The 27512-nt window shown below is 51.9% G+C and overlaps 1 protein-coding gene across 7 annotated transcripts in view; it reads left to right on the forward strand.

The window, feature by feature from the left end:
- Window positions 1–27512, forward strand: part of COL27A1 (collagen type XXVII alpha 1 chain) — a 167206-nt gene that overhangs the window by 43839 nt on the left and 95855 nt on the right. For all 7 annotated transcript variants that reach the window (XM_049895041.1, XM_049895040.1, XM_049895044.1 and 4 more), the window contains 7 exons: window positions 6419–6463; window positions 7034–7087; window positions 7518–7562; window positions 10973–11026; window positions 11132–11176; window positions 20044–20097; window positions 22865–22909. In XM_049895041.1, the coding sequence (XP_049750998.1) occupies window positions 6419–6463; window positions 7034–7087; window positions 7518–7562; window positions 10973–11026; window positions 11132–11176; window positions 20044–20097; window positions 22865–22909 (342 nt within the window). The remainder of the gene's footprint in view (window positions 1–6418; window positions 6464–7033; window positions 7088–7517; window positions 7563–10972; window positions 11027–11131; window positions 11177–20043; window positions 20098–22864; window positions 22910–27512) is intronic.

A 27512-nucleotide genomic window follows, 5' to 3' on the forward strand; every position in this document is an offset into this window, starting at 1 on the left:
TGATTTCTCTGCCATCTGCCTGAGATGCTTGCTGAGGGACTTTGCTGAGCTGATTCCTAAGGGCTGGTTAGACGCACAGGCCACAGAATCAACCAGACCTGGATGGAATCCCAGCTCTATCCCTCTCCTTGTGAGCGTGGGCAGGTCACCTCGATTTCCTGAACCTCTGCTGCCTCAAGGGTGGCTGGGAAGGTTAGGCGAAATGTTATATATCCCCAATACCCACCATGGGCCGGCACATGGTAGGCACTTCATAAGTGTTGAATGAATGAATGATCATGATGTTCATGAAGTTGAACTGGCTGAAGGCCTTGTCCATCTGGTACCATCAGTTATCTTGCCAGTTACTGGTTAGCTACCCCTGCTAGCCAAGAAGGCTGCCGGAATCCCATTTGTACCTTGGAAGGGGTCCCATGCTGTCTCTAACCCTCCTGACTTGTTTCCTGTAGAGCAGTGGTTCTCGACTAGAGGTGATTTTGCCTGCACCCCAGGGGACATTTGGCAATGTCTGAAGACGTTTTTGATTGTCACAACTGTGTATTGGAGGAGGATGCTACTAGCTTCTAGTGGGGAGAAGCCAGAGAACCTGTTAAGTATCTTGTGATGCACAGGGCATTCTTCCCACAACAAAGGCTTATCCGTCTCCAAATGTCAACAGCACCGAGACTGAGAAACTGTGCTGTATAGAAACCCTCACTCCATCCAAACCTATGTGCTCTTCCTGTCTCTGCACACTTGCTTATCTATGCTCTCCCCAGCATGCTTTCTGTCCTCCACACTCATTTTCACAAACGGGTCCCTTGATTCTATTCTCATCTTTATATGGCCATCTTTCAGTAGCACCTCCGGGCAGAAGTCATGCCTCCCTTCTTGATCATTCAGCCCTCTTCTCAGCCTCTTTAGGACTCTACCCTTTTTGCGTGGAGTTGACTCGCTGGTGCCTTTGGCACAGACTGGAATAAGCGCACAGAGGGCAGAACCAACGTGTCATCTTTGTTTCTCCAGTGTGGGGCTTAGCACAGTGCTGGGCACATATTTCAACTCTGTCCAGGCCTATGACAGACATCACTAATTGATTTTTCTTGCCAAGCCCTCATATGGCCTCGGAATCTTCCTTAATGTATTACCCCAGGCAGATATGACAGAATGAAATTGATGCTCAAGCTGAGTTACTGGCTTTCCTGCCTGACTTCCTCCTGGCTCCCTCCTGCTGCCCTCCCTCTGCCCGCTAGCCCTCCCTATGTTGCCTGAGTTGTCACTGTCTGTGGGAAGCTGTAATAAAATGGGTGGGCAGAGGGGGTCATTTGGGAATATTTTGGGGGAACATGATTAAGGCTGGGCTGAGACAATCTCCTGCCTTTCTGCAGAACTACCAGTTCTACCCGGGTGTGGCACACCAGTTCCGTGCAGAGCCCGTACTGAGCGCCTTCTCCAGGCTCTCCTGGTGCTCCGCTGCCCTGGCTCCTGTGGTCCATCCCCACAGCAGCACTGAGCTCAGCTCCTGCTTCTCCTACAGTGTTGCCTCTTCTGGCTGGGTGCATCTACACTCTCCTAGCACGCAGTACCTCTCCTTTGTTCAACTTAATATGTATTTAGTGTCCACGTACCCTTCTAGAAGATATGGAATGGGTTTGCGGCATTCACCAGTGTATCCCTCGTGCCTAACACAGGGCCTGGCTGTTGTTGGGACTCAGCAAACATTTGCTGAATGAATGAATAACTGGATGAATAAATGAGCCAATAGAAATTGCACCTTCTGCTTTACCTATCTCAAGTACCGCCTGAGCAGAGTTTGGCAACAGAGCCCTGGCTGTGACATGATGGGTTCCGTGACCGTCCTCTGCCACAGTTTCAGAATCCTACAACTTCTGAGCCGGCAGAACCCTTTGAGAGGCCAGATGGGGAAATCGAGGCCCAGAGGGGAGCAGGGACTTATTCAGTACCGCGTAATGAGTCACTCAGCCTCTTGACATATGTTTATCCCTCTTTGATTCTTTCTGATAAATGGGTTCTCTTTCCTGTCGACTGCCTGGTATGGGGTGTGGGCAGCCAAGGTGGCAGATAAGTTCCGTGGGAAATCTTGTGGAGTGCTAAGCAAGCCAGAGGAGAAGGATATCTCCATTTTTTGAGGACCTACTGCATTTTCCAAACTTCACATAAACCCTTTTACTTGGGCTCTGTGCAATCCTGTGAGGGCAGTAGGGCGAGCTCAAAGGAAGCCAAGGCTGAGGGGAGCCTGGGTGAACAGCGGAGACCTGGGCATATGTTGGTCCCCAGGACCCCCAGGCAAGGACAAGACCCCCTCCCCTCTCTGCCCAAAGCCCAAATAGCATCCCTGCTGGACGGGGAGACTGTCTGCAGCAGCAGTGAGGTGATGTCTGGTTTCTCCGTGAACATTGTAAGCAATGATTAATCTGGCTCTGAAACCAAAATATAGACTGAGTTCTATTATAAACACGGTCCTGTGGAGACCCGCCTGCCGGCCGGCCTGAGGCCCCTTGCAGACACCCGTGGTCCCTGGAGCTCTCCTGAAGCTCCCGCTCTCCCCTGTACAGTCAGGCACCCATCACATGTGGGGAAATCACTGCCTGTGGGTCCACCATGCGGTCAGTGCCCGCCTGGTAATTGCTGGGCCCTGGAGAAGATAATGGTTTAGACTCTTCCGAGTCCTGGGGCCCTGTCATTTGAATCTATTTGGCTGGCCCCAGCTTGGTAAACACTGTTAAGGTGGTTCCAGGGAGCATAAGAACCTCCCTCCCACCCCAACCTCTGCCTTGTCTGTGCTCCCGGCCAGCCAGGAGAAACCGGGAAGTTCACGGCAACATTCATGGCCCTTTAGGGGCCACTGACTGGGAGAGCACAGCCAAGCAGGTCTGGCATCCTGGAAACAGTCTGGGCTTGGCCATGACTTACTAAGTAACCTTGGGCAAGTCCCTTCCCCTCTCTGAGCCTTAGTTTCTCAGTCTGTCCAATGAGAAAGGAGGTTGCCAAATTGATGGCTTAGGCTCCTTCAAACTCAGATACTTAAGGGTTCCATGACCAGCCTCTGCCCCAATATTGCTGCAATGATCCATGAGCTTCCTTCCCAGGAGGTGGGTCTGTAAGGGTGTCTTTCCTTGAGTGTCCCCATAGCTCTTCTCGGCAGGTCCTGGGCTGGTCAGTGAGAAGGTCCCATCCCATGATTTGGTGGTTTAAGACAGGCCTGAACTGGCTTGGTCCCTGGGAAGCTGTGGGGCCTCAGAGAAGTCTCTTTACCTCTCTGAGCCTCAGCTTCCTCACCGGGCAAATTGCATGGTAACTCTTACCCTCTAGGGGTGATTACAAAGAGTGGCTGAGCTGATGTGTGTAAGCTCTTAGTGCTGGGGCAGCCTGCTGTACGTGTCCCTGATTGTCATTTGTCTTCTTTTAGCTGCACCCTGAGTAAAGGGCTTACTTGAAATCTCCTCCTGGGGTTTCACTCACAACACTTCTCTGCTTCCATTTTGAGGCTGAAAAATCGAGTTGCAGCAGGTTTCTTTGTGGTTGCAGAGGAAGCCACAGGAGCTGCTGATGCCCATGTCCCTGGGCCCCCTTTGGTGGGATTCCTGTTCTCGTTATTCCACTTTGCAGTGACCCCATGAGGCAGGCAGGTGATGGTAGAGTAAGTCTCAGAATGAGGCCCAGAGACAGCAGTGGCCTGTGCCAGGTCACACAGCCCAGAGTTTGAGGCTGAATTCAGCAATTCAGTAGGAAAAGGTGTTGCTTATTCTTCTTTATCTGCAAGCTACAGAACGGAAAAATGATAAAAACTGTGATTATATATGTCATAAGGAGCTCTGGTGGTGCAACGGTTAGGCACTTAGCTGCTAACTGAAAGGTTGGTGGTTCGAATCCACTCAGTGACTCTGTAGGATCTGCTTCCATAAAGATTACAGCCTAGAAAACCCTATGGGGCAGTTCTGCTCTGTCGCATGGGGTCGCTATGAGTCAAAATCAACTCGACAGTACACAACAACAACACATATGTCAGATCACCCCGACTGTAGACCCCCCCTGTAGCTCCCCATCACACTCAGGAGGAAATAAAACAAAAGAGCCCACGGTCTGTGCCAAGGCATACACGGTCTGGCATGCTCCGGCCTCCTGCGTTTTCTCTAGCCGTCCCCCTCCTGCTGGCTCTCCCTTACCCCTCACTCCTTCTGCTCCCGTTACACAGGCCTCCTCGCCTTCCCTGAGCCCACCCCAAAGCATTCTTGTCTCAGGGATTTTGCACTTGCTGTTCCCTCTGCCTGGAATACCCTTCCCCAGGCAGCCAGCCCTGTGTCCGGCTTCCTCACCTCATTTATGTCCTCAGTGGCCTTCCCTGACCACCTCCTGAAGTCACAACATTGCCATTCCAACCCCCTAACTCCACTTACTCTTCTTCATAGCACTGATCATGCACGGATCGCTACCAGACTTATTGTTTATATCTACTTGTTCTTACTCTCTCCTTAATTAGAACGTAAACTCCGTTAAGGTGAAGGTTGTTGTCTGTCTCGTTCACCCCATGCCTGCAACAGTGCTGGCACAGAAGAGCTCAGTAAATGCTTGCTGAAGGACTGGATGAAAAACGAAGATTGTCATGATAGCAGCAGCTAGTCTCTACAGGGTCCCCGATGCCAGATACTGGGCTACGTGCATTACACACATTGTATCATGTAACCCATATGCCAGTCTTAGATATAATATCCCCGTTTTACAAGTGAGGAAACTGAGGCTTAGAGAAGTGAAGCTGGTGGCCTGTGGTCACCCAGCCAGCCAGTCAGGAAGCAGGATTGGAATCCAGATTGGTCCAAAATAAGAGATCTTAACCATTCTTCATGCTAATCCCTGACTGTGGCCTGTGCCTCAGTTTACCCACTGAGGGAAGGAGCACACAGCCCAGGTAGGAGAATCTCACCCAGCCATGTCACATCAGTGTCCCCAGGCCCCTGGACCTAAGATGCAATCCCGTTGCTGAGCAGTCTTGAGGCATGAGTAGGTGCAGAAGGAATGCTTGTAAATGCCCCAAACCTCTTGGATGAAACTGATGCTGCTGTTTATAGTTAAGAGTCTCTGTTTCCTGGGGGCTCATGGGGGTTGCTAAGTGTGTGTGCCTGTGTGTGTTTGTGTACGTGCGTGGAACTGCACATGCCTGAGGATGTTTGCAAGACTCTCGGTATGGCCTGGGGTGTCAGAAAGACCTGGTGGTGAGAGGCGAGCCTGCTGCTCCTGAGTTCTCTAAGACTCAGTTTTCTTCCCTGTAAATTGGGGATGATGATCCCTGTCTCCACCTTATCTGGCTGTTGTCAGAGTTAGGTGGGATCTTGCAGGCGTAGTCCTGGATACCAGGTAAACACTTTGTAAAGGACCATGCACAGAGCGGTCTCTAGAAGACTGTAGTCTGGAGCCTTGTAATATCATTGTGTAGGGAAGTCTTAACAACTGTAGGGTTCTAAAACATCAAAGCTGAAAGGTACTCAAGAATTCCAACTCCTTCATTGGAAGTCCAGTGAAGGTCAGTAACCCACCCAAAGTTGCAACGTAGGCAGGGACAGTGTCTAAACCAAGCCCAGAAGTCCCTGTAGGAGGAGCCTAGTGGGGGTCAGCATGGCCTCCTTGTCTTCAGTGGAAGCCCCTTGTTTGGTCTTCTTTCTACAACAGTCCTAAAATAATTGAAGCTTGAAGCCTGGGGTTTTCACCTGGAGACGTCTTAACTCTAATGAAATGGCTCAGGCCCCAGCACTGCCTGAAAGGCACAGTTTTGATTCTCTGGACCTAGAGGCATACCCAGACTACTTGGGACCATGGTAGTTGGGCCATGGGGACACAGGGTGAAAGTTGGTGCTGGGGCGTTGCCAAAGCTTCTCAATCAAGAATTTGGGTGGCCTCTTCCTCCCTGAAGTAGGAGCTGGGCCCTGTGGGAGGAAGGGAGGCAGCTCTTTTGGTTAACATATTTGGTCAGTATGTGAAAACTTTCCGAGCGGGAGTTTATGAGAAGAGGCAGATCCTGACAGTGGAGGAAACCCAGCATCATATGGAGGCTAGACATGCCCCTGACCATTCAAACCCCCCACCTCCACTTCTGGTAGTCTCACCCTCTAGGGACTCAGGAAGAATGGCTGGGAGACAGCACGCTCTGTCCCAGTTATCCCTCTGCTACAGTTACTCTAGCCCAGTTCAGCTCCCAAACCCCGCCAAAGAGCGACCCCCCCCCGCCGCCACCGCCCAGGTCTTCCAGGCTAAGAACCAGTGGTAGCAAAGATGGAAGCCCAGAAGTCTGCTAATCCAGTCCTCAAGCAGGTACAGGGTATGGACTGTGTCCCCAGTGATGTTGGGCAGGCAGGGAGGCGAGGCCTCTGCAGTCTGCAACCCCAGATGTGTCTTCCCTGCCTGATGTGGCCTTCCTTCCCCACAGGGCCTCAAGGGCTATCCTGGGCCAGCAGGGCACCCCGGAGAACAGGTGAGGGCCTTGGCCTCAGCTCCATCCTGCTTGCTGTCCCTTGCTCCAGACCCTGCCTGGCACTGGTCTCCTGTCCCACTGGGTCTCCCATCCCACCCACCTCTCCTGCAACCACATCTGCCTGAAAGAGCTGGAGTCGGCATCCACCCGGTGTTGGCATGAGCCGCTTAGCTCCGGTTTGAGCCATGAATAGCTGGCCTGTTCCAGGCGATGTTAGGGGATATTATACACGCCGCCATGGGGTTTGTAGGAATTTTGGCTGCCTTGGCCCAAGTCAAACAGCAGCTGCTGCCAGTGTGGGAGAGCTGGCCAGGTCCTCAGTGCCTTCTTATTCCTGGGCTGCAAGCAGAGGGGGTTTTGTCCCTCAGAGCTTGTCTGACCGGTTTCCCAGAAAGGTGGGCTGGGGTGGGGGGCAGCAGTGGCTTCCCCTTCCTCCCATTTCATCTCACATTCCTGTCCCTCTCTTTGTCCATTGTAAGCCCCAGCACCTCCCCCGCTCCACCCCTACCCCCAGACCTGGAACTGGGCAGGGTCTCTCCTTCCCTCACACTTCCCTCTGTTCCTTTGCAGGGGCAGCCGGGACCTGAGGGCAGCCCAGGGGCCAAAGGTTACCCTGGCAGGCAGGTGCAGTATATGGCTTCTAGAAGCTCTGGTCTCCATGGTGGTGTAGAGTTGACCACGGGTTCCCCCAGGCAGAGGGAGGGGCTGGGGCTGGAGGCCAAGGAGTTGCATCCACCGGTGGGCCTTGAGGAAAGGGCTGTCCTGAAGGCTGGACCAGGGAAGCCTCTCTTGAGAGGCAGCAGAAAGGATGCTCATTAAGAGAACAAATGAAAGACGAGCCCTGGTTCTGGAGGATCGGGGCTCAGAGACTCCTCCTGCTCAGATTTCCCCCAAGCCATCTCTCTGGGACCTGAGGACTTGGTTTGAAGACCCCTAGTTTAGTTCCCATCCCCATTTTACAGAGGGGCAACTGAGGCCCGAAGGAGACAGGGCTCACCTGGGTTGTTGGCAACATTTCCATATGTCCCTGCCCCTCTGTTTTTTTGTGTTTCAGGGATTGCCTGGACCAGTAGGAGGCCCAGGCCCCAAAGGCAGCCGGGTAAGTGATCCTTGGCAAATGCCATACATCTGAGTCTCTGGGTGGGCATTACCTGTCCCTTCACCCAGGCCTGCTGGAAGATCGGGGCTGTAAGGCCTCCACCTATGGCCTCTCAGAGGGGCTGAGGCTGAGGTCCTCCTGTAACTGAACACCGCTCGGGTTTTTGTCCTGTCCTGTTAGCCAGTGAAAATAAGACGGACACTAATTGGAAGGGAAACAGAAAGTGGCAAGTTTATAGTCTGTGTAGACAAGGAGCAATGCGGAGTCTAGCGGAGGCAAATGCTGCCCCAGCATGGAGGCTGATGGGTCTTCAGCTCTCCCTGTCCTTCTAGACCTGCATGGAGCAAACCTTGAGTAGCCAGCAGCCTTGGTTTGCCCATCTTTACCATGGGATGATGTCCATTTCTACCCTTGCTTGGTTATAGGGATGCCTGGTATTTGGAAGCAAGTACTGCTGAGGAGGGGCCTCCAGGTGGGCTGTGGGAGGTGAAGAAAGTTCTGGGTGAATTTGGTGAGGGTAAATGAAGTTCCCAAGAGAGGATCTGCTGAAACCCTCTCTTCTACATACAAGGAAACTGGGTGCCAGGCGGGGACCTGACAGCCCAAGTTCACACTGCACATCTAATGTGGAACTGGGATGGGGACCCAGTGTCCTGATGCTAGGCCTGCTGCCTTTCTCCAGAATGCTCAGCAAGCGGGTCACCCAGTCCTCATGGGGCAGGTCACGAGTGGTGTGCCATCTACTCCTGAGCCAGGGCTCTTTATACTCTGGCAGGAGGGAGAGGTCAGAATGGCCACAGACTGGGCCCTAATCCCAGGAACAGATTTGGCCTTCAAGACTGTGTCGGGGCGGGGCAGGGGGTGAGTGAGTGGGTGTGAGGGCAAGGTCCCCAGGATGTTATTAGGACATGCAGGGCTGAGGAGTCTCCTAGGAAGCTAGGCCTCCCTTCCTTTATCCAGCTGCTTCCTCAAGCGGTGGCCCCAGTGGGGACTCTGAGCCCAGGGAGAAGGTCTCCCAGCTTGGAACGTCCTGATCCACAGGGAGGAAGAGAGGAGGGGAGGAGGGGGACATGCTGATGACATCTGGGGCTGCACGGTGTTTGCCGTGCTAGCGGCATCTTGAGGCCACATGTGAGGGGCGGACTGGCTCGGGCCACACCCCTCCCATCTCCTGCAGGTCACAGGGCCCCTGGGCAGCTGGGGTGAGCCGGGGGCTGGTGCGTGCAGCCCTCTCAACCCTGCTATTGCTGGTCTGTAGTCATGAAGTAGGCAGAATGCAGGCTTTGGACGACTGGTTTGAGACCTGCTCTGCTGTTAACTAGCTGTGGGACCCTGGGCCGGTCGCTGGGCCTCTCTGAGCCCAGTTTCTCACCTGTTGATCTGGGATATTAGCCCTACTTCGAAGGCCCAGTAAATGGTTACTCATGAAGATTATGATATTGATCACACTGGAGATTGAGGCTGAGGCTTGGTCACCTCTCGGCCTTCCAGAGAGGGAGAACTCCTTGTGAGCCTCCATTGGTTGTTGTTTGTGGGAGGCAGTGTAGCTAAATGGTTAGGAGCCCAGGCCCAGACATCAGATGACTTGAATTCAAATGCCATTTCTACTACATTCCGGCTGTATGACCATGGCAAGCCACTTCACCTCTCTGGGCTTAAATCTTAACACCTGTACTTATTTCCTAGGGGTGAGGGGAGGACACAATAAGTGCTTTAATGCATACAAAGCACTGAGAACTGGGCCTGGCACATAGTTTGCACCCAACAAAAGCTAGCTTTTGTTATCCCAATTCAATTCCATTGCTATCGAGTCAGTTCCAACTTATAGTGACCCTATAGGACAGAGTGGAAACCCTGGTGGCGTAGTGGTTAAGTGCTACGGCTGCTAACCAAAAGGTTGGCAGTTCAAATCCGCCAGGTGCTCCTTGGAAACTCTATGGGGCAGTTCTACTCTGTCCTATAGGGTCGCTATGAGTCGGAATCGACTCGACGGCAGTGGGTTTGGGTTTTTTGGCTTATACGACAGAGTAGAAACCCATAAAGTTTCCAAGGAGCGCCTGGTGGATTTGAACTGCCGACCTTTTGGTTAGCAGCCATAGCACTTAACCACTGCGCCACCAGGGTTTCCAGCTTTTGTTATAGTTATTCTTAAATCATGCCACAAACATCTAGAGAGTGCCAATAGTAGTGGAAGCCCTGGGCTGAGTCCCTGCCCTTGAGAAGTTCGTAGGTTAATGAGGACATGATACATGGACACAGTTAATGAAGATACAAAGGAGAAAGTGGTAGACACTACTCAACCAGCTGTCGTCAAATCGACTTCAAATCATGGCGACCTCATGTGTGTCAGAGTAGAACTGTGCTCCACAGGGTTTTCAGTAGCTGATTCTTTAGAAGTAGATCACCAGGCCTTTCTTCCAAGGGCCCTGTGGGTGGGCTCAAACCTTCAACTTTTTGGTTATCAGCGATTGTGTTAACCGTTTGCACCCCCCAGGGACTCCTAGTACTACTAGCTGAGGTGCAAACATGGTGCTGGGCACAGGGGGTGATTACTGTGGCTGGGGCATCAGGGTTGCCTGGCAAGAGGGAAGAGCATTAGAGCTGGGCTTTAAAGGCTTAGCTCTGCAATCTTGAGGGGTGGGAAGGGCGTGCTGGGTGGAAGAGACAGAGTGGATAAAGGCTGGGAGGCAGGAAACCGGAGGGCAGATGCACTCACAGTAGGATGGTGGTGAAGAGCGTGGGCTTTGGAGTCAGCTAGACCTAGGTTGGACCCCCAGCCTCAGCACTGACTAGCCACATTGCTTTATCCATAGTGTCCTCGTCTATGCAGTGATGGGGGTGGCAGCCAGTCTGCAGGGCCCTTTTGAGGGTTAGTGCTGTCGCACACACAGAGCCCTGGCATTATGCCTGGCATGACGTCAGCGTACCCAGGTGGCAGCTGCTCTTGCTGCAGCACTCAGGTGGCCAGGGTGGATATGAGCTCCGTCCATGTCCAGGGCCTGCAAGACCCAGGAGGAGGCACTGAAGAAGCCACAGCCCGCCACGAGCATCCCTGGGGTTGGCTAGGACTTGGTGCCAATCTAGAATTTAACCCAGCTGAGAGCTTCCTTCCCACAGGTCCCGGAGCCACCGGCACGGGGCGGGTCTTCCCCACACAAGCACCCGCGCCCTTCCCTGGCGTGAGGGTATGTGCCTTTGGACTACATCGTGGAAGCCAGCACCATGCAGTCCATGGGCATATACACTTGCCTCAAGGCCTATGTCAACGAGGAGCCGCCGGAGCCGCCGCTGCTGCCAGTGAGGAAGAGGAACCAGGGCGTGGGAAGGCAGCGAAGGGGGAGGCTAGGATGGGTTGGGCCGGCCACACCCCACTGCTTGTCTCCTCTGACCCACCATCTGCTCTTTCCTAGGGCTACATTGGACTTCCAGGGCTCTTCGGCCTGCCAGGGTCCGATGGAGAGCGAGTGAGTATGCTTTCTTTGGGTAATTCACTTACCACCCACCTATTCACCCTAGCTCCCTCTCGCTTGAGCCTTGTCCTGACCTTTTCTCTATCTCTCCTCCTACAGGGTCTGCCTGGCGTTCCTGGCAAGAGGGGCAAGATGGGTAGGCCGGTAAAGATTTTCCGTGTCTATTACGCAGACTGTATGGGTGACCCAACCTCACACTGGCCTCGCTCCCTGTTCACCTGCACCCTAGGCATTTTCCACTTCTCTCTGCTCGGCCATGGCTCTGCTTTGAGTGTGGGGCTGTCTGGGCCACGCATCCTGCTGCCAAAATGGCTTGGTGGCTGCTGCCTGGCTGGGGTTGGGATCTTCTAGGGGCTCTGGGCTTCTTTGGGTTGGCCTCCCTCTTGCTCTGCAGCAACTTCTCTGCAGTGCAACTCTGTGTCTGGGGGCCTTCCGTCTGGGGTGCTTGTGTCCATGGGACAGCTTGGACTGGAGGATCTCTGTGCTCTCATCTCTGAGACTCACGCTCCATTTTGCCTTGGCAGCTGAGTTTGTTCACATAAAAAGCCAAAGGATGGTGGGGTATGTGGGCAGGCCCATAGCAGAGTGTGACCCCAACAGAGGCTCAGAGGTAACCCCAATCTACCATTTTGTACCTGGCTCTTGACTGTGGTAGAAAACGGTTTTTCCTCTTATGTGGGCATTTGTGGGGCATGAAATGAAAAAGTTGCCCAAAGTTTCACAATGAGTGAACAATGGAGCCAGGATGCAAACTCAGTTGGTTTGACTCTAGGGTCTCTGATCTTAACAGCAACTGGAGACCACCTTTCCAGGTTGCTAGTTGGCAGTAATGGTTTAAAAGCAGATCCCCTAGACTCTTAGACTGGGAGGAAAATCATTCATTCCAATCATCTCATTATTCAGAAGGGGAAACTGAGACTCCAAGAGGCAGAGCAATATGTCCAGAGTCCCATTGCCAACCTGAGGGAGACCCGGGATGGTAACCAAGGCTTCCTTTCTTCCAGACCCAGCCCCTGTCTGAGGCTCTGTGCTGCTGCCCTATGGGTTAGTTATTAGCCATTGTTAGCCACTGTTTCTACAGAACAAACTGTCAGAAAATCTAGTGGCTTAAAACAACAAGCACATATTACCTCACCCAGTTTCTGAGGATCAGAAATCGGAGACTGCCTTAGCTGTTTAGTTCTGGCTCAGGGTCTCTCATGAGGCTGTAGTCAAGACATTAGCTGGGGCTACAGCCATCTGAAGGTCTGACTGGGGCTGGAGTGCCTGCTTCCACGCTCACTCACATGGCTGTTGGGAGGAGGCTTCAGTTTCTCACTGTGTGGGCCTCTCCATAGGGTTGCTTAGGCATCCTCATGCAGGACATGGTAGCTAGCTTCCCCCAGCACAAATGACCTTAGAGAGAGAGAGAGGCAGAAGCTGCAATTTCTTTTAAGACCTAGCCTTGGAAGTCACATGCCATCACGTTTGCTGAATTCTATTGGTCACACAGCCCAACCCTAGTAGAGCATGGGAAGGGACTACACGAGGGCATAGAAGCAGGAAGTGGGGATTACTGGGGGCCGTCTTGAAGGTTGCCTGCCACAAATAGTAACTTCCTCATAGACTGCTACCAGGATTCCATGGATAATATGTGGGGAGCCTGGAGTGTCGTAAATGCTTAGTAAACGGGAGCTATGAGAACAAACCTATTCCTCTCTGTGAATACTTTAGGACACAAGAGGAGAGGGTGTGTTGTTGGATGTTGTTACTCTTACTCTGAAGGAGAATCCAGACCAAAACACATGGTTCTAGAAGATCCCTAACCTGGTGTCAGGGGACCTGAGTTCTAGCACTATTCCTACTGCAAATTCACTAGGTGATCTCAGGGAAGCACAGTCCCTTCCTGGGCCTCAGTTTCTCAATCCCTGCAGGGGAAGGTAGGTCTTCCCCTCTCTGAGATGTGATGGCAGTTGGTCGTTTTCTGAAGGACCTACCCTCCCCACCCAATCTCCCCCAAGTCCGTTGCTTCCCTGGCTGAGAGTTGGCTTATGGAAAACTCGGGAAAGCAGTGGCCGCTGCCAGTCTTGGGCCATAGCTCTGCTGTCTGGGGCTTCACTCTGTTCAAACCACACAGTGCTTTTCCTCCCTGGCCATGGTGAGTTTCTCCTCCATGGAGGGAAGACTTGCAAAACCCTGGGCATGTCATGGCTTCTTCTCCAGCCTGGTATAGGAAGGAATGTCTCCTCAACAGGGCCTGTGACTCAGTTGTCTTCCATATCCTCCTCGTCTCCCCTTCATCCACCTTCTCTCGGCCATGTGTTGTTTTCTCCTTGGAGCTAAAAGCCATGGTTCCTCCTGGCTGAGAAGGCAGCATCCAGTCTGGGTACTTGGCACCATTTTCCCACTGGGGCCATTCATTCATTCTCATGCAACAAAAATTTATTGAGCACCTATTGTATGCCAGGTTCTGGGGATAGCTGTAGACAAAATAGACAAAAGTCTGTGTTGTAGAGCTTAAATTTTAGAGAGAGAGACAGTCAATAAACAAGATGTTGTTGTTGTTAGGTGCCGTCGAGTCGGTTCCGACTCATAGCGACCCTATGCACAACAGAACGAAACACTGCCCGGTCCTGCGGCATCCTTACATCCCCATGTGTCTGTCAGTTTGTCGTACTATGGGGGCTTGTGTGCTGCTGTGATGCTGGAAGCTATGCCACCAGTATTCAGATACCAGCAGGGTCACCCATGGAGGACAGGTTTCAGCTGAGCTTCCAAACTAAGACAGACTAGGGAGAAGGACCCGACAGTCTATTTCTGAAAAGCATTAGCCAGGGAAAACCATATGAATAGCAGCGGAACATTGTCAGTAAACAAGTTAAAGAAGTAAAACGAGTATGGTCATGACTCTCTAAGGCTCCGTAAAGTGAAAGGAAGCAATGTTGGCTGAGGCCGTCTCTTACGGCATTGAACCACATGTGACCTTTCTGATAATCTCTGGGGGAGAGATTGATTATCCCCATTTTCAGATGAGGAAACTGAGGCTTAGACTGTCAAAGCCATTTGTCCAGAGACCCTCTGAGGCCTCTCCAGGACTTGAACCCCATCACTGATGACTCCTCTCTGTTTCTTTGCTTTGTGACTTTAACTTCCTAAGATTCAGCTCTGTCCTCCATGACAGGGTGTTCCCTGGAACTGGGGTGTCAGGCGTGGGTGGGAGGAAGCCCCCTTCAGCCAAACAGCTCCATGGCCATGCAATACCCCTGTGGGCCATGAAAATACCCTTGACTCTGGTCCAGCTGCCACAGCCAGCTAATTAGCCAGGTCTGTGTAGGCTATGATTTAATATATTTACTAGGACTTTGTATCATCCGAGTCCCTGTGGCTTTGTCTCTGCCTCTGCCGAGCCCTCTGAGACCACTGTGCCCCTCTGCCCACACGCCTACAGAGTTCTTTAGGGCCATCCCCCTGTTGCCAGTGCTCTTGCCCCCTTGAGCCAGCTGGTGGGGTTTGGGGCTCCTTCCATGAGTGGTTTGTTCTCCACATCAAAGCTTTGGGCCAGGAGATCTCTAGGCACTTACTAACAAGAGGAAATGTCAGGAGAATGAGCTGGATTCCGTCATGCCAGATTGCAGCTGGCCTTGTTTCTGGCAGGGCTGGTGATGATTTCCTTGTAGTCAATCTCTCCCACAGCGGGCAAAACCTCAGGCCTGTGCACATGGTCTCCTCAGTATCCAGTTTGGAAGGAGAGTGTGTGAATCTTTGGCTGATAGGAGCCAAGACAGAGGCAGTGGAAGTCAGAAGCCAGAGCGTACCATTGCTGCAAGAACCTTTGTGATGACCTAGTTTAACCCCTTTGTCAGACAGATAAGCAGACAGTGCACAGAGAGGGCAAGTAACTTGCCCACGATCTCACAGCAAGTTGGTGCCAGAGTCAGGGCTTGAACCCAGGACCCTTGCTTGCTAGTACAGAATGTTCTCCATACCACTTCTCTTCCTTTCTCTGTGTTCCTGTCTTCCGCCTCCAAAGGGAAGATCGGTCTATAGGTCTCATCTCCTCATATCTCCTGCAAGAAAGAGAAACGTACTTACTGGTTGTAATTGTGGTTTCCTGATGAAAAGTCCAAGTAGAAGATATTGCAAACTCTTGGAGGGGTTTCTCCTGGGCCATCTTGACTTGTTTGGGGGCACAGCTTAGTGTCACTAACAGCTGAAGACCAAGTCATGCCTCCCAGCCAAGGGGCTCTCCCCAAGAGATGCTGGGAAGATGCTGCCATGAATCCTTCGGTCCTGTACCCAGTGAATTCCTAGCAAGCTCTCTGGAATCCCTGGCAAGGCTACCCACCACTCACAGCTTCTCTCATGCCCCCTGGCCAGGCCACTGTGCAGTGAATCGGGGGCAGACCCTAAAGTTCAGAGCTGGAAGGGACCAGCTCTGGCTCCAGCTCCCGCAGTGTCTGGCTCAATGAGTACTGGGACTTACCCAAGGCCACACAGCTCACCCATGGTGGGACAGGCTTCCAACACAGTGTATTTTGGCTTCAAGCTGAGGGTTCTTTCCAGTTCTCAGATTGTGGGGCAACAGGGAGCAAGGTGACGTGTTTCCAAGTGGGGAAACTGAGGCCAAAGAAGATTAAGGTGCTTAGCTCTGGTGGTGCTCTGACCTGGGTATGTGGTTCTCGGAGTCCCAGACTTGAGCCAAAGCTGTCCCAGGGCTGTTGGTGACCTTGGGGTCCTGGTGGAGACTCTACCTGTCCATCTTCTCCTTGTTCCCTGAAGTGACTTTTCTTGGGTGGATTTCCGAGTGGGTTTCAAAAGGGCTGGGTAAAAACGTGCTCAGCATTGTGCGAAAAGGATGCTGGGGAACCTTGAGGGGTCTTCCCATGTTAGCACATTTGGGGTACACACATGACGTAGAAAAGAATATGGGGTGTTTCAAGTGCAGTAGGAAGAATGCAGGTTAGACTTGCGCAGGAACTTCCTGACTTTGGAGAATTTAAACATCATAAGGAGGTTTCTAAGATCCTTCTGTGGGCTTTTCCCGGAGGTTTTTAAATATTCCCACTGTTGGTAGAAACCCCAGCTGGCAGAATGGTGGCACGTTAGTTGGCATTTACTAGGGGCTGGTTTGTCACCAGCTCATTTCTCTAGCCTAAACCTAATAGGCGAGTCGGGCAGGAATGGCTACTTTGCAGGCTGGGTTGCTGAGCCTAACAGTCTTTAGCAGGACTTCTGATTCCAGATGCCCTGTGCTCCCCCTTCCCCTATAGCCCACCGTCTGGGTCAGAGAGTTGAGGTAGGCACTACCTGGAGGCAGGGGAATGGATGAGATGGGCTTTAGAGTCTTCCTCCAGCCCCTGGGGTCCTGCCTGCATGTGGAGATAAGGCCTGTCCTTGTCCTTGGCTCTATTCCTCTGAGTTGCAGTGGCCAAGAGAGAATGTGGAGTCTCTTCCCCAGACCTTGTTCTGTCTCCTCCTGAGCCTTGTTCTGCTCAAAGCACAAGGCGTTCATTTCCCCAGAGGGGCCCGACCTGGGGAAGTGGAGAAACCACGTGGCTGGGGCCCCTGCTGGGAGCTCATTCCTTGGGCCTCAGGCCAGCCTGCTGCAGCCCTGCTGCAGCCGGGAGCTGGGCCTGCAGCGGAAGATCCTCTGTCCTGGTCGGGCAGGGTGTGTGCACGCCATGTGGTCGTCTTGCATAAGCAGGCGCAGCCAGACAAGGGGAGGCAGACCGGGCAGGAGTAGGGGCCACGTTCAGCTTGGCAGCTGCCTCCCTGAGACCCAAAGTGGCTAAGCATTGGGGGCCCTGGGGCAAGCACTGGAAATAGAATACTTTGCTAGGTAGTGGGGGCGGGGGCTGAGAGCTCACGGGGTGTTGGGGCCTTCTCTGTGCAATGAGGTGCTGAATGTCAAGAGCTCCTAGGGTCCTTTCATCTTAGCCCATCTATGATTGTCCAATCAAAATTCATTCCAGCACTCCCAAAGCTCCTATGTGTCCCCAACCATTGTGCCCTTCATTAAAATTCTGGATTCCTGGAAGTCATTTGCTTCACCCCTCCACAGGAAGAGAGACTGAAGCTGGAGATGGGGGGAGGGGTGAGTGCATGAGACAAGTGTCCCTCAGCATGTCAAAGCAGGTCCCGTCCTCAGCTTCAGCAATGCCATCCCCTTTTGTGCCTTAGCCCAGAGTTCTGATGAGCCCTTTGATGGATCACGGGCTTGCTCAAGTCCATTCTGTTTATTTGGTGCCCAGTGACAGCTAAGAGAACAGACTCTGGAATCAGACCGCTTAAGTTCAAATTCCAGCTCTGCTCTTTAATAACTATGTGACTTTGGACAAGTTCCTTAACTTCTTGGGACTTTTTCCCCATCTCTAAAGTGGGACCAATAATGGATCCCATCTCATATTGGGCTGCGGGGAGGTCACTTCTGGAGTTTACTGTCACTGTTATTGTTAGGATCCAGCCTTATCACCCACTGGCCTATACTCAGGCTGCATTTTGCTCTGTAGAAGGAAATCACTTTGGGATTTTGACTGTTCTGATGGGCTGTCCGTTGCTTCTGCCTTAGAGACTTCCCCTCACATTGCTACTGCATACCCAGGGCTTTCTGTCCAGCTGTCATCTCATCCTTGCACCCTCCTGATTGTATAGCAGCAGGGAAAACTGAGGCTCAGAGAGGTCTCTAAGTGGTAGAGCCAGGACTTGCATCAAGTTGCTCCAGTTCTAGAACCTCCCGGGGGAGGCTGGCTTACAGTTGGTTCTGAGAGGAGCCCATGAACCAGTGTGAAGTGGCCTCTGGAAGAGGACCCATGGGTTTGAGACCTGTCTGGTGGCCACTAGGTCTGAATATATTGGGCTTTGAAGCTAGGTTGGGTGCCTGGGAGGTCCAGGCTAAATGGTGTTCCTGTGTTTAGGGGGAGAGTCCCCCTTCCCAGGCCTTGTCTAGGGTTTGGGCTGAGCTGAAAGGGTCCTTGGAGATCACACAGCCCCAATCTGAGCAGGCAGAGGGTCAAGTGAGGCCTGGAGAGGGGCAGGGGCCAGCTCAAAGTCACACAGCGGCTAGAGATGAGCAGGCTAGAGCTCCAGGCTGTCTCCAGACTCTGGGCCTGGAGAGCAGAGCATGGATAGTGCAGGTCCTGCCCCTTGTGGGCCATGTGGAGCTGGCCAGGTGCCTACTGGACAGCAACCTCCTGTCCCCTGAGGGATTTGCCCTCCTTTCCTGCCAGGGCTCCCTAGTCTCCAAAGGCCAGAGGTGGGAACTCCATGCCTTTGGAAGGTTCCCTTGATCACGATCTACCTGGCTGATGTCTCCCATCCCAGAAGGTGACAGGGATTGAGGTAAGGCTGGAATTTGCCAGGGAAACCTCAAGGATGTGGGGAGAGGAAGCTTGGGTAGGGTCAGTTGTGCCCCCCCAAGACATGACCTGGAGAGAGGCCTGTGTGTTTGTACACGTGTCCACACACACACACGCACACACACACCCCAGGACCTTCTGCCCCCCTCTCAAATCAATTGCACGCACATTCAAGCAGCTTCTCTGCCTGCCAGGCTTTGCCCATGTGCAACTCATACAAATAGGACAGAGTTCAGAGAGGTGGGACCCAGGCCCAGTTCTGCCACACATTTGCTTTATGGCCTTGGCTACATGACTGAGACTCAATTTCTCCATCTGTTAAATTAGACCCATAAGCTTCCCCTCAAAGGAGGTTGTCCGGATCTAGTGAGGTTTTGCATGCAAAGTGACCGGCTTGGCCCCATCTCATTATTATGTCCTCATTTCTTCCTTTTGGTATCTGAATGAAGCCACATCCTTCTGTGGAATGAATGTCAGTCCCCTGCCCTTTTGAGCTTCCTGACAGAGTAGGGCTTTGAAGGGAGTAGGATTGCTGGGTAAGGGCAGGGAAGACCAGTAGTCTGGACACACACACAGTTCAAGATATCTTTGCTTAGCCAGTGTAGACTTCATAATTGGTTTGGGTTGTGTTTTCAAGTTTGGTCTTTCGGTTTAATTCACTCAGTGGATTCCCCTGGTAGCATTAGAAACCAGAAACACAATTACCCACCATGAAGAGCCTTTATTATTTGAAAAGCACAGTCATTCACTTGGTCTGAAAAACATGCACTTTGTTTTTTATTAAATTTCCCTGGAAAAGCAATAATTTGAATTCAAGGAGGGCGGAGGGAGAAATGGGTTTCCCCAAACTCCAAGCTTGAGGACTTTCTTTTCCTTTTGAAGTAGGAATGGAGTTGTTTCTACCTCCCCCGACATGCCCCAAGGCGTCCCCACAGCTGATGTTTTCCCAGCTGCCTGTGTCTCCAGAGAGCAGCCTCTAGAGTGGGGTCAGGGTGGGGCTGAGAGGGCCAGTCCCGCCTAGGCCGGCGGGTGGCTCAGCCTCCTCTGGGCTACTGAAACACAACTGTCGGGTTGGTGATGCTGTTCACTAGTGGTGTGACCTTGTCACTTACCTTCTCCAAGCCTCTTTCTGTCCATAAAATGGGGGTCATGATTCAACAGGGTGTCTTTTGAAGAACACTCACAAGAGGCAGAACTTCATAGAAAGTCTGACCAGGAAAATGTGTCCACACTTGACTAGTGGGATAATTGAGGCCCACGAGGTCTCTTAAAAGCTCTCAGCAAGTTGGTGGCTGGTCTGGGCCTAACTCGGCTTCCTGACCCCCAGTTCATGTCCTTCTCACTCCATCTCACTGACCAGGTGCCAGATGGGTGGATTGGCATTTGTCTCCATGCTGGCGATCTGGTATCATTTTATTTTTGAAAACACTGAGCAGGTCTTTGTGTGGGAGTGTTTGTTGGGGGGGGGGTAGGAGGGGGATGGGGGGCAGTTGTCAGTGACCTTACTTGGAGGCCAGACACGGTAGCTTCAGGACCCCACTGGCTGCCTGAATTCCAGAACCAAGAAAGTGAGACTGCTTGGATTTTGTCTTGTGTCCCCGCTGGGGTTCTGGATCAAAGCTGCCCCACAGGTACAAATACTCACCTGCAGATGTTTGTTGTTTCTCACGACCTCAGGGGTTTCCTGGAGACTTCGGGGAAAGAGGCTCTCCTGGACTGGATGGAAACCCTGTAAGTATTTCAAGTCTTTGGGAATAGGGAACAGATTCAGAGTAAACACATAATACGTTTCAGGAGCCCCGGTTTTGGGGTCAGACAGGTCTGGGTCAAATCCCAGCTCCACCACCTACTAGCTGGGTACCCCGGGGCAAATCACGTGAGATCTCTGAACCTCAGTCTCCTATCTACTGTGGATGCCCCGTAGCCCCCTAGGAGAGCCCCCAGGCCCACCAAGCCCCAGACTGTGCTCCATCCCCAAGGACTTTGGAAGGTTCATGGGCCACTCTCCACTGGCCAGGCCGGTGCTGCCACCATCTTAGAAAGCTTCAGAAATGTTTATGGGCTGGCAGAGGTCTGGGGAAGCAGATGACTCTCAGGCCCTGTTTGGAGAGAAGAGCCGAGTTCTAAAGGAATCTCTACCACAGCCGTGTTTATAGAGTTTATAAATAATTGGAGGGTTAGGCTCTGTTCCTAAAAGAGCCAGGTCAGCCTGCCCTGGGGAGCCAAGCTTGCCTTTCCCTTCTGGCCCAGGCTCCAGGCTCAGGGGGTGTAAACCATGCCCAGAGCCCCTTAGGCCACCTGCCATGTTCCCCATCTTCCCCAGACCACGGGAGACCAGGCTCCTTGGGCTTCCTGTCTGAGTAGCTATGCCTAACTATGCCCCCTGCAAAGGTGGAGGCTAGGTGCCAGACCCATCGAGGTTCATAATGAGCCCCTGATCATGGGCTAGTTCGGTTCCACAAATGCTCTTGCGCCTCTTCCCAGACCTCTTCCCGGAGCCTGACCTGGCTGGGCCTCACCACCAGGCTCCCTTGGGGAGCTAGAGCCCTGGCCTCAAAGCCAGATGGGCCTGGGTTTGAGTCCGGCTGCACCACATGCCTGCCAGGCATGTGAGCTTGGGTGAGTCAGTTTACCTCTCTGAATACCAGTTTCCTTCTCTGTAAATGGGGGTCAGAATGCCAGCCTCAAGCACCATGAGAATGAAATGAGAGAAGGTGGGGCAGGGGCTTGGCCCACACTAACTGTTCAGTGGGCAGAGCTGTTATAGATAGTAGGTAATAAGGGTACCCAGCCACTGCCCTCAGGAGTTCATGAACTGTCTCCCTAGTCCATAGCACAAGCCACAGTGAGAAGGGCAGGAGCAAAGAGGTCTTGGGTGCTGAGGGAGGAGCAAGCAGGGAAGGCTCCTGGGAAGGGCGGCACTGGAACTGGGATGAGTAGGAAGTGAGGGGACATTCCAGGTAGAGAGAAGAGCATCAGCCGAGGCGTGGAGGTGGGAAACCAGATCCTGTCCAATATCATTTATTGGACTAACCATCACAATATCTGATATCATTCTGGAAGTTTCTTTGGGGGAAAAGCCAGCATATTTTTATACTTACAACCTAGAAGAACAGAAAAAGGACTGGAGACCTGACATCTGGTTCTGGCTCTGCCACAAAGCTGCTGAGTGACCTTGTGCAAATCACTCCTTTCTCTGAGCTTTGTTGTTATTGTGTGCTGTTCAGTCGATCCCAACTCATAGTGACCCTATAGGACAGAACAGAACTTCCCTGTAGGGTTTCCTAGGCTGTAATCTTTACAGGAGACGAATGCCAGACCTTTTTTCCTGAGGAGTGGCTGGTGGGTTCAAACTGCCGACCTTTTGGTTAGCAGCTGAGTGCTTAACTATTGTGCCACTAGGACTTCCTGGCTTTAAAGCCGAGACTCTTTCTCACCTCCCTGTTTCCCTCTTGGGGCTGATGGACCAGCTGGAAGAAGATAAATCCCCTGGGAGGATGGTGGCAACTGTCACTGATAATCACCATTTCTAGAGCCCCTATTTTTATTCACACTGTTGCATTTTGAACTTGACCCAAACTCCTCCACCTCTCTTTTACCTCCTCAATATGAGCAATGGAGGGCCCATTTATAGAGATGAGGAAACTGAGATTCAGAGGGGTAAATCAACTTGCCCTCTGCCACACAGTATCATGGTGGCAGAGCTGACCTAGAACCGTGTCTCCTGACTCCAGCCAAGAACTCCTCTTAGCATCTTGGAGGCCCTGGAAGGAGAAACCTGAGGACCTGGGGTGGGCAGGTGATGGTGGTGCAAATTCCCCAAGGCCCACCCGCCACTGGCTGAGGAGGGAGGAGGGAGGCTGGCCTAGTGGCTCTCGCCCTCGCCTTTATGCTGTTTGCTTGCATGTGACCTTAAGCAAACCACTAACCTCTTGGTTTTCCCATCTCCAAAGAGAGGGTGAAATAAGATTGTCCAGGTCAAGCGCCCTTCACAGTGCCTGGCATCGACACCGTTATTGTCAGGATTGGGATTCTACCCATTCTTTCAGACCTACAATCGGAAGGTATTAGATGTAGACGTCCGACCTCCCCATTTTGCAGATGTGTAAAGCTGGGAAAGTAAAGTGGGAAAGGTCTTGTCCAAACCCATGGTGCAGCTACGGTGTGCCCTGCATGGAGCTAACCACTGTCGGTAGCTGCTGCCTGCCTTCCAGGAGACGTGGGGGGGTTCCAGGTCTGCTGAGGGGAGGTGGCTGCCAGAGAGGCCCGTGGTGGTGAGCTGCAGGCGATGAGGTCTGAGCAGACCCTTGAGACTGGAAGGCCAGGCTCAGGAGGGTCACCTGGAGCCTGTGGTCAGGAACAAGGCCCAGTCAGCTCCCAAAGATCCTGCTGGCTGCCGGCATGGAGGATGGTATACAGGGAGGGGCCCCAGAGGGAGACAGGGTTAGGCTGGGCCTCAGTTGAGGCAGTAACCACCTTGATTTCTATCTATTTGCAGGGAGAACTGGGCCTGCCAGGGCCTTCAGGAGTCCCCGGCCTCATTGTGAGTACACACGCGCATGCACCAGGGGACTGGGGTGGAACCTGGGCATGGAAAGCAAGCAACTGGTCCCACAGGGGAGGCTGAAAAGGCCCCTCTTTCCTCAAACCCCAGGAGAGGCTCGAGAAGCCAGACAGACTGGCCTGGGCAGGGGCCGTGGGAGGAAAACCTGCTGTGTGGCCTCAGCTGGGCTCCTTGCCTTCTCTGAGGCTATTTCCTCATTACTTAAAATGGGAATGGGAGCATGGAACATTAGACTGCAAGTGTACTTTCACACCTGCTGCCGGGCCGTTGCTGTGCAAGGAGGTCTGTGGGCGATGGCATGCCCATTCCACAGGTGAGGTCCGGAGGAAGGTAGTAGCCTGCAGAGATGCTGAGGCTCTGGGCCACATTGGGCAACCTTCTCCACCCCTTTCCTCAGAGCACTGACTTTGAAGCCGGACCTCCTGGGCTCAAGTCACAGCTCTGCTTTGTGACCTGGGGCAAGTCAGTTTGCCTTCCTGAGTCTCAGTTTCCTCGCTGTAAAATGGGGATAATAGTAGAAGATTCAATGAGGCATCGCTTGTACCGTCCTTGGCACAGGTTCTAGCACTTAGTGACTGCTCAATTAATGGGAGATATTTTAAAATTAATTATTGTTATTGCTCCCTGAAATGCCCGGGACTCAGTAAATCCTGTACAGAGATAGGTGGGAGGTGATCTGACCGCTCACTTCATCTAGGCCGGGGTCAGGTTTATGATGTGGTTCTTAAAAGCTAAAACCAGGGCTGAACCTCAGGGCTGAAGCCGAGGTGCCAATAAGAGACCAGTGCCTGGGAAATGACTCTGGGAACTTTCCCTTGAGTCTGATGCCCCCTCTGCCCTGGCCTCTAGCTCATTCCTCATGGGGTTTGAGTCAGGGATGGTGGAGGGATACAAGTTGTCACTCTGTATTGACAAATGGGGCTGCCAGCTTTGGGCACGCCAGCCAACTTCACTGAGAAATACAGCTCAGAGGGAGGCTGCAGAAGGCCCTAGGGAGTTGTGGGGCCCCATTGCTCAGGGCATGCCAGCCTGAAAGAAGACTCAGAGGCCCCCAGTGGCAGTCTGCTCCTACTTAGGCATGTTGGGATGGGGCTGACCAGTGGAGAAGGAACAGATCAACCTGTGTCCAAATCCTGGTCTTCTCCCCACCTGGCTCTGTGATCTTCAGTTAGTGGACTCACTTCCCTGAGACTTGGAGACCCCCTCTGTAAAGTGGAATCGTTGTACCCACTCTTGTTAGGACCACAGACACGCAGTCCAGTGTGTTCAAGTGGTTAAGAAGATAGTCCCTGGAATCAGACCTCGTGGGTTCAAATCCAACTCCTACCACCCATTTAACTGCAATTCTGAGCAAATTTATTAACCTTCCTGTGCCTCAACTTCTTCATCTGTAAAATGAGGATAATATTATTACCAAACTTGGAGGGTCATGATGAGGATTTAGATGAATTAATGCATGTAAAGTACCTAGTACATAGTAAGCACTCAAGAAATATTAATTATAATAATAATGACGTTATTATTATATACGCACACAAACACACATGGGATATTTTATGCCTGGTAGTAGCTGTCTGGATTGCTGAATTGAGAAAGATTTCGAAGTCTCTTTGGAACTTAGTGGGAGAGAGTGCTGCAGTTGATTATTGATGTCTGCCTTGGCTTGGGATGGGGGAGTGCCAACACATGAGTCAAACATTTGACATCCCTGATGTCCATTCAACAGGTCTTTGCTGAGCATCTTTTTTGGCAAAAGGCACTGACCTAGATGTTTGGAAAAAGAAATACAGGTAGTCCCTGGCTTACGACATACTCCAGTTATGACAAACTGCACTTATGACCACAAGCTTTTTTTTTTTTGTACATCTTATTCTTAGAAATATCTACTACATACAGTGTTGCAGCATATAATTTACTGATGTTATCATTCTTATGCCAACCCTCAAAGACAAATAAAGATTGGATTTAAAGATACTGATAATAAAAGGCAATAATAATGAAAATTTTTTTTAAAATGAGGTACTCGACTTATGTCAGAACTGACTTACGACCAAGACGTCGAAATAGAACGCTGTTGTAAGTTGGGGACTCCCAGTATCTGAAACGAGAGTTACGGAATCTGAGTTTTTAGGGACATCAGAAGTCTTCTACCCTCCCTAAGCCCAGCAGGAACCCCTCTGGAGCATCTTAGTCAGGTGGTCATTAAACTCCTCTTTGAATACCTCTGGGGTTTAGAAACTCCCACCCCCTGTGGCAGGCCAGTAGTTTTAACAGAGCTCTCATTGTTCAGTGTTTGTCTGTATACTCAGCTCAAGTCAGCTTCACTGCCTGCTGGCCCCCGGGAGAATCTGTCTGAGGTGTGAAGATGGTCATTGTCTGTGCTTCCTAAGGCTCCCCTTTTCAGGCTACACAATCCCAGGCCCCAAAGCTTTCCTGCAGGGATGTTAACATATTCTGGCTGTCCTCCTTGGCACATGATCCTGTTTGTCACTGTCCTGGCATCCACTGGGTTAGGTGTTGGAAGGGGCAAGGATATTGGTTGGCTGAATAAACCAGATTCTGGAGACTCATACTATGCCATTCCAGCCCTTGGTCTTCCTGACTCTATATAAAGCTCTTTCCCCGCTGTGTTCTCCTTTGCTCTCCACAGTTAGGGTTGCCAGCTAAAATACAAGATGCTCAGGCAAGTTTGAATTTCAGATGCAACATTTAGAACATGTTTATACTAAAATAGTGTTCGTTGTTTATTTGAAATTCAAATGTAACTGGGCGTCCTATATTTTTAGTTGCTAAATCTGGCAGTCCTATTCACAGTGTCTTTTAAGAGAATCCCATTTAACAGACAGGAAAACTGAAGCCCTTGACCAAGGTCACACACAAGGCAGAAGAGGATGGAGGCATAATCAGGGGCTGTGGCTCCCAACTCCTAATCTAGGGCACTCCTCTCCATGCCCCACATCTGAGGGGCCTGAGCTTGGGACAGAGCCCTGGTCCTTCCTGCATTTCTCAGACCCTGAGCTTGTGTGTGAAGCCCCTTTCCAAAGAGCTTCCTGCCCAGCCTTATGTTTCCATCGTGCCCTGTTTCCTTCTCTGGTGCTTTTCTGCCTCTCTTCCCCCCTGGTTTTAAATTCCCTTTGCTGCTAAGGTGGAGCACCCTTTTCCTCACCCCCAGGAGTCACAGGGCTGGATCTGAGCCTGCCAACTTGTCACTGCTCCCCAAGTGAGAGCCCCCTCCCACACAAGCCATCCACTCCCACTCTGGAGTCTTGGGAACAGCAGCTTCTGTGCCTGGGGAAAAATTGGCCTCCCTGAAGAGTTGCAGAAGAAAGGAATTTTCTAACCAGGAGCTAAAGGGGAAGAGAGAACATGAGTCACCTATGGTTTTCCAGAGGATGTGGGTTTTTAGCTGAGCAAATGGGAATTCCATGTATTGATAATCATTTTAGTGGAAATTCACATTTATTCAGGGCCTTCTGTCTAGTCAGCTGAAACAATTTGCATGCAGACTAAAACCGGACAGTCCCTGATCCCCGCGGTCCTTACAGCCAGGAGGAAGGGCGAGAGAGAACAGACTAACATTTATAAAGCGTCTCTCTGCTCTGTGTGTGCTTCACATGCATTAGGCTGCAGAAATCCCATGATACTCGAGGTGGGTGGCAGTGCCCCAGGGCAGGAAAGCTGTGGCTTGATGTCACCGGCTGGGGAGTGGAAGCATTGGACTTGGGGCTCAGGTCTGTGTGCTCCTCAATCTCAGTAAGCTGCCAGTGGCTCATCTCCAGCCTTCGAGGTGAGACTGCCTCAATACAGCCCCGTTTGTGTAACTGAAACCCTTTCTTTGGCTGACCCTCAAGAAAACTCCCTGATTCCAGAATCTGCCCAACAAAGAAGATTTCTGTCTTTTTTATGCTGAGTGACACAGAGGGAATTTTGGCTCCTCCATTTAATGAGACCCAAAAGCACGTGATCTGGCCAAAACCCAGTGCGTGGGGTATAGTGGACTAGTCAACCTGATTATGCCAGTAAATGATCGTCCGACTTTTGTTTTCTTGTCTATAAAGCAGGTCAATGAACCCCGTAACTGACTTTTGGTGAACCCTTGTGTGCCAGGCCCTGTGCTAAGTATTTAGTTGCCCCAACAACCCTCTGAGGGTAGAGGCAATGTCATCATCCTACAATTAAGGAAGCTGAGGCTCAGAGAGGTTGAAACACCTGCCCAGAGTCACACAGCAGTAAGTTGGACTCAGGGCTATCTCCATAGCTCATGTTCTTCACCACTGCACCACGTCACCTGCTCTGCAAGACTTCTGTGCTCAACAGTGACAGTGGTGCATAAGAGCATGGAACAGCAGTGCCAGGGACTATTCAGGGGTAAGAGATGGTACTTATCCACTCAGGATCCAGGACTGGCCACGCACCCCAGGTCCCCATTCCTGAGTCGCTAACCCTGTATTGGAGTTTCCGGAAAGAGGCTTTGTTGCTTTCAAAGCTGAGTCCAGGAAACATTGCAGCAAGACTTTCCCTAGAGGATTTGTCAGTACGAATGTGCAGGTTTCTTTTCCACACGTTAATTGAGCCACTTTTA

This window comes from Elephas maximus, chromosome 9, assembly GCF_024166365.1.
Source record: "Elephas maximus indicus isolate mEleMax1 chromosome 9, mEleMax1 primary haplotype, whole genome shotgun sequence".
NCBI lineage: Eukaryota > Metazoa > Chordata > Mammalia > Proboscidea > Elephantidae > Elephas > Elephas maximus.